Below are 6,550 nucleotides of genomic sequence, written 5' to 3'. Positions count from 1 at the left end.
ACCCCCACCCTGATCCAGCACACCCTTCAGGGCAAACCAGCCGGCCCCCACCAGGCCTCTATCATATATAGTAAAAGGGTAATATGCAAACTTACCCTAACAGCAGAAAGACTGGGAATGACTGGTCACTATGACACACACTGACCACCAGGGGGCAGACACTCAATGCAGGAGCTGCCCTCTGGTGGTCAGTGCACTCCCACATGGGGGAGCTCTGCTCAGCCACAAGCCAGGCTGATGGCTTCCAGTACAGCGGTGGTGGTGGGAGCCTCTCCTGCCTCCTCAGCAGCGCTAAGGATGTCCGACTGCAGCTTAGGTCTGCTCCCCGCTGGCAAGTGGACATCTCCCGAGGGCTGCCGGGCTGCCAGAGGGATGTCTGATTGCAAGCTTAGGCCCAGTCCCCTGGGGAGCAGGCCTAAGCCAGCAGGTGGTCATCCCCTGAGGGGTCCCAGACTGCCAGAGGGCACAGGCTGGGCTGTGGGCCCCCCCCCCCCCCAGTGCACAAATTTTTGTGCACCGGGCCTCTAGGATTCATATAAGTTCTTTGATTAATCTCTTCCCCTTCACCTTCATCTTCCCTCTGAGATTCATCAGGCTGTTCCATGCTTCTGTGTCTCTGGATCTATTTTGTTCATCAGTTTATTTTGTTCTTTAGATTCCACATATGAGTGAGATCATGTGATATATGTCTGTCTCTGGCTGGCTTATTTTGCTTAGCATAATACTCTCCAGGTCCCTCCCTGCTGTCTCAAAAGGGGAGAAGGCCTTCCTTTTTACTGCTGCATAGGATTCCCCGGGGTAAGGGAACCACACCTTTTTTTATCTTTTCACCACTGGAGGGCTTTTGAGCTGTTTCCAGATCGTAGCTGTTGTAAACTGCGCTGCGTATGAACATAGAGATGCATATATTCTTTCTGATTAGTGTTTTGTGTTTCATAGGATATATTCCTAGACAGGGGATCACTGGGTCAAATGGCATCTCCATATTTAACTTTTTGAGGAAACTCCATACTGTTTTTTATAATGTCTGCACCAGTCTGCATTCCCACCTGCAGTGTACTAGGGTTCCCTTTTCTCCACATTCTCACCAGCACTTGTACTTGTCATTTGTTGATTTGTTGGTGGTAGCCATTTTGACAGGTATGAGGTGAAAATACCTCATTATTGTTTTAATTTGCATCTCTCTGATGATTAGTGACTTGTGAGTTTATTTGAGTCAAACTGTTCACAATTGCTGGGAAGCAAAATCTCAAAGATTGAGATAATGCTCTTATTGAGATAGTGCTCAGGATAATGGCAGTTTTGCACCTTATTTAAATTCTGTGTGGATGAAAAGGGGCTACATGCTAAGTAACCTGACAAGCTCAGAGAAGGCCTGCATGGAGGCCTTGTAAAGTTGGAAACCTAAAGTAACCACAAAGGATGATCTAAAATTAAAGCTTTTTAACTAAAAGCAGTTTATGGTAAGTAGTCATATCCCAGGCTGGCATCTTCCTTGACAAAGGTCAATCTTTACCCTAACTGAGCCTGTCTATTGTCTTTTTGCATATATGATAACATATCATTGATGTCAGAGTAATTTTTTTTCTTTTTCTGGATCCCTCAAAGCACAAGCACAGCTTTGTGGGGACCACAAATCCCTTCATTGTTACTGAGTTAATTGTTGGCTGTTAACTATCCTGTATCCACCAATATAAAAGAAGTATGTGTCTGTCATTTTGCTTTTTATCCAATCCCAGAGATTTCCCTGATTTGCTTTCTCCCATCTATCACCATTAGATTTCATGTAACCCACATATGTCTTCTCTTTTGATTGTAATGTATAAAATGAGGTGCAAAACTGCCATTCTCTGGAGCATTATCTCAGTCTGTTGAGATTTTGTTCCTGGTAATTGTCGACAATTTGCTTCAAATAAACTCATAAAAAATTCTTCACAGGTTTGAATGTTTCTTACGTTGACAGTGTTCTACTTCTATAGTCCTTATCCAAAAAAAATTTAAATTCTTTAAAAACTATCAATCCTGAGACTGAAAACTTGTATTGTTTTGAACCTAAAAATTGATGAATTAGTATTTTAGTTATAAAAGCATCTAATAACAGTTTACTTTATATAAATATCTTTGCTTTTTCCCAGAAAGTTTAAGATATTTTTCCCCTTATCATTTAAGGTCAGCAAAGGAGGCAGAAGACAAAATAAAAAAGGCAATAGAAAAAGGAGAGACTCTTCCTACAGAGGCCAGGTTTGACTCCAACTGTATTACACCAGGTAATTTCCTAAGAGATTGAAAGTGTAAATTTTAATTTTTGAAATGTAATTTTTCTTTTCTAGCCTTTATGTATTTTGTTCTTAGGATTCCATTTGTTTTATTTTTTTAATTGTGTCTCCTCATGAGATAGTTTGGTCACCTCGGTCATAGTGCTCTTGTGAAAACCCACTGTAGGGATTAGTAGATGTTGATAAGAGCAAGTGTAGACTGAACTCTTCCAGATGCACAGAATTTCAGATCTAAAAGGAACTTAAAAGATTCGTCTTACTGCTGCCATTTATTTGTATGAAAAAGTGAGGTTGTGGCTCATCCAGGTTCATGTAGCCAGCTTGTTGTGTTCCAAGTAAGAAACCTCTATTCTAGTTCAGAGTGTTTACTACTTTACTTCTGATAGGCATTTAAGACTTCCATGACTTTAGGATAAATGAATTTATCAGTATTACAAGTATAATTCTACATGCAACAGCATACTCTGTACTTCCTAGAGCTTTGTCTGATGGTACAATCCTTTGCTTTGAAGAAAAAATCTTAAATCTTACTTTCTCATGAATTATTTACTAACCCTGATAATTTTCTTTTTCATTAAGTGCCCTAATCACACATTGCTTGATTTTATAACCAGTTTTATCCTGATTGTGGTTTAAGTTTAAGACTGTATTGCTTTACTATTGATCATCTGGACTTTTCATAAAGCATAATCATGTAGACGTAGTTTCCAGATTAACAATAATTTTCCAGGTTAACAGTGGCAATAATAATAGTTGCCTTTGTTGTTACTATTAGCAATCTAAGTGAAGTTGCATTACTTATGACAAAAACTTCAGAATCCAGTGAGGAACTAGAAGATTAAGGTTTGTTAGACAGTTGAAACTGCCCTTGTGTGAAAGTATTTGCAGCAGAATCCTGAGGCAGTGGTGACATTCCTTGACTTTCCCTGTGGGACATTAACTTCATTTAAGGATAATCAGTGAAATTAGAAACAGTGGTGATATTTGACAGGGAAAGGTATGGCATTACTTGCTTTACTAAATAAGAAAGAAGCTTTTGTCTGCCTTTGGAGATCTTACCTATTCCCTGGACATCAAGATCCATTTTCATGTTGTCACTGGGAATGTACTGTTTTTATGTCTCTCTTAGATTAAACTTTTTAAAACTTTTTATTTATAGGGACTGAATTCATGGCCAGGTTACATGAACACCTGAAGTATTTTGTAAATATGAAAATTTCTACAGACAAGTCATGGCAAGGAGTTACCATCTATTTCTCAGGCCATGAGGTTATTATCTTTTTTTTATTTATTTAAAGAGTTTTAAAATTTTAATTTCTAATACATATCATATTACCAAAATTTTGAAAACATTATATTTAGACTCCTGGAGAAGGAGAACATAAAATCATGGAATTTATCAGATCCGAGAAAGCAAAGCCAGATCATGATCCAAACACCAGACACTGTCTATATGGTTTAGATGCTGACTTGGTAAGTATAATATTTGTTGTTATAACCTTATGCTATTGTAGTTAAATATCTGTGATATTTAGTCTTTATGTAAGAAGCTTTCTGGCTGTGGAAACAAATATTGGAGACAAAATAGTGATTGCTACTTCTGCCATTATAAAAACAATAGAAAAATGAGTTCTTTTGCCATATGTGATCAGCAGGTCTCTTTGTAGTTAGTCTTCACACCTGACTAACCCTAATGCTATGAATGACCTGCGGAGGTCAGGGTAGGAGGCGCTTTTTACCCACATGCTTAATACATAACTTTTAATACCACGTGATTTGATAACTCCATGACCCAACTAACTTGACTAGACTTCTTTTAAGTTTTTATTGTGAAAATTTTCAAACATAGACAAAAGTAGAGAAGATAGTATAATGATCCTGCTCATGTCCTTTATTTACCTTAAATAATTTTCAACTCCTATCCATACCCATCTGTCTCCCTTTTCCTTCTCTGGATTCTTGAAGCATATCCCAGACCTTGTATCATCTAATTTATAACTATTTCTCTAGAGAGGTTTATTTTAAAAAGCAACTCCATAATCTCACATAAAACAAAAATCAACAATCACTGTTTAATATGTAAATAACCACTTAGTATTCTCATTTCCCTGATTGCTTCATAAATGTTTTATTTTGTGTTTGTTTGTTTTTTGAATCAGTACTGAAATAAAGAAAACAATATACATTGAATTTGGTTGATATATCTCACTAGACTATTTAATGTGCTTTGGGGATTAGAATACTAAGTAACAAAATTTAATGAAAATGCCCTTTACCAATATTTTTCTGAGTTTTCACATACTAGAAGTATCCTGGCTTCCAGAACAGTCCTGTTTTCTGCTATTGAAAAAGCTGCTGTCTTTAATTTCTTACCCATTCTCTCCTGGTTTTGGGGATTTTTTTTTGTTGGGGGTGGGCAGAATGAGTGTCTAAGGTTGTGTGAGTATAAACATTTTTTTCTTAAAATAGTGCATTCACTTTACCCCCATTCATAACCTATAAATGGATCATATTTGATATTTCTATACTTAATGTGCTAACAATTTGTTTTATTTTCCTTAAATAATCATGTTCTCTATATAGAAATATTTTTTACTTAATTGCTTTTGTGAAACTGATATTATAAAAAGTGAGAGAATGAAAACATTTCTTAATCATTTTTCAACAGATTATGCTTGGATTAACAAGCCATGAGGCACATTTTTCTCTTTTAAGAGAAGAGGTTCGGTTTGGTGGCAAAAAGACACAAAGGTAAATCACACTGCATATATGTTGGAAGAAAAAAACAAATTAAATAAAGAATACAGATATCTGATCTGTAAATATTTTTTCCCATTCTGTGGATTGCCTTTTCACTCAGTTGATAGTCATAATAATCACAAAATTTTTAATTGTGATGAAATCCAACCTATTGTTTTTGTTTCCTGTACTTTTAGTGTAATGTCCATGAAATCATTGACAAATCAATGTCCTAAAGCTTTTTCCCATTTTATTCTAAGAGTTTTATAGCTTTAGCTCTTACATTTAGGTCTTTGATACATGTTGAATTAACTTTTATATATAGTACTAGTGGCCCGGTGCACAAAATTCGAGCATGGGGGAGAGGGGGTTCCTTCAGCCCAGGCTGCACCCTCTCCAATTGGACATCCCTCTCGTAATCTAGGACTGCTGGCTTCTAACTGCTCAACTGCCTGCCTGCCTGATCACCCCTAACAGCTTTTGCCTGCCTACCTGATCGCCCCTAACCTCTCTGCCTGCCTGCCTGATCGCCCCTAACTGCCCCTGTCTGCCTGATCACCCCTGCCTTCCCTTGCCGGCCTGATCTCGCCCCTAACTGCCCTCCCCTGCCAGGCCTGGTTGCCCCAAACTGCCCTCCCCTGCCGGCCTGATGGCCCCTAACTGCCTCTGCCTCGGCCCCCACCACCATGGCTTTGTCTGGAAGGAAGTCAGACGTCTGGTCGACCCGGTCTAATTAGCATATTACCCTTTTATTAGTGTAGATGGATTATATAGGATAGGATTGCTTAAATGGGGGAAAAAGCCTTTTTCAGCAGGAGGAAATGCTCTTGGCAAACAAAAAACACATAATCCCTATATCTGGACTGATAGCCAGCCATATGCACTATACTGCCAAACTGGTCATTAAAAAATTGAACCACTTTCTTATACCTTACACCAAACAGCTGTTGCCCTTAAAATCCCTCCTCAGCCCCACCTTAGGTTCTGCCACTCCTAGTTTTCCCAGATTAGATTCTGATTGGTCGGTTTCTTTGCCAGTCAGTGTCTCCCGGCCTGATCAAAGAGGCGGGGCTGATCAGCCCCCATGGAGACCCGGAGAGAAAGAGGCACGGCTGCTGGTGAAGCCTGGAGAGAAAGAAAGAGGCAACGGCTGATCAACAGCTGCTATGGAGGCTGCGGATCATACCCTGTCTCTCTCTCCGGGCCTGATCTGCAGCCCCCTCGGCAGTCAGTGCTGGGTGACTGCGCCACACCAGCTACAGTCAGTGCTGGGTCGCCACAGCAACCCAGTACTGACTTCTGGTGTTCGGTCGAGTCTTAGTTTGTTGTGGACGTTATGGACCCTGGCTCTTTATATCTATAGACTAGAGGTCCGGTGCACAAAAATTTGTGCACTCAGGGGGGGGGCTGTGAGGGGGGGTTCCCCAGCCTGGCCTGTGCCCTCTCGCAGTCTGGGACCCCTCGGGAGATAATGACCTGCTGGCTTAGGCTTGCTCCCGGGTGGCAGAGGGCACGCCCAATCCCTAGATGCAGCC

At 40.0% G+C, this 6,550-nt stretch overlaps 1 protein-coding gene across 7 annotated transcripts in view; it reads left to right on the top strand.

The window, feature by feature from the left end:
• Positions 1–6,550, top strand: part of XRN1 (5'-3' exoribonuclease 1) — a 203,556-nt gene that overhangs the window by 34,570 nt on the left and 162,436 nt on the right. For all 7 annotated transcript variants that reach the window (XM_014453186.2, XM_023751452.1, XM_014453187.2 and 4 more), the window contains exons 3-6: positions 2,170–2,267; positions 3,436–3,545; positions 3,639–3,749; positions 4,945–5,027. In XM_014453186.2, the coding sequence (XP_014308672.1) occupies positions 2,170–2,267; positions 3,436–3,545; positions 3,639–3,749; positions 4,945–5,027 (402 nt within the window). The remainder of the gene's footprint in view (positions 1–2,169; positions 2,268–3,435; positions 3,546–3,638; positions 3,750–4,944; positions 5,028–6,550) is intronic.

The sequence above is a fragment of the Myotis lucifugus genome, unplaced genomic scaffold (assembly GCF_000147115.1).
Source record: "Myotis lucifugus unplaced genomic scaffold, Myoluc2.0 scaffold_21, whole genome shotgun sequence".
Classification (NCBI taxonomy): Eukaryota; Metazoa; Chordata; class Mammalia; order Chiroptera; family Vespertilionidae; genus Myotis; species Myotis lucifugus.
The sequence above is the reverse complement of the archived record's forward strand: the minus strand, read 5'-3'. Positions and strand labels throughout refer to the sequence as shown.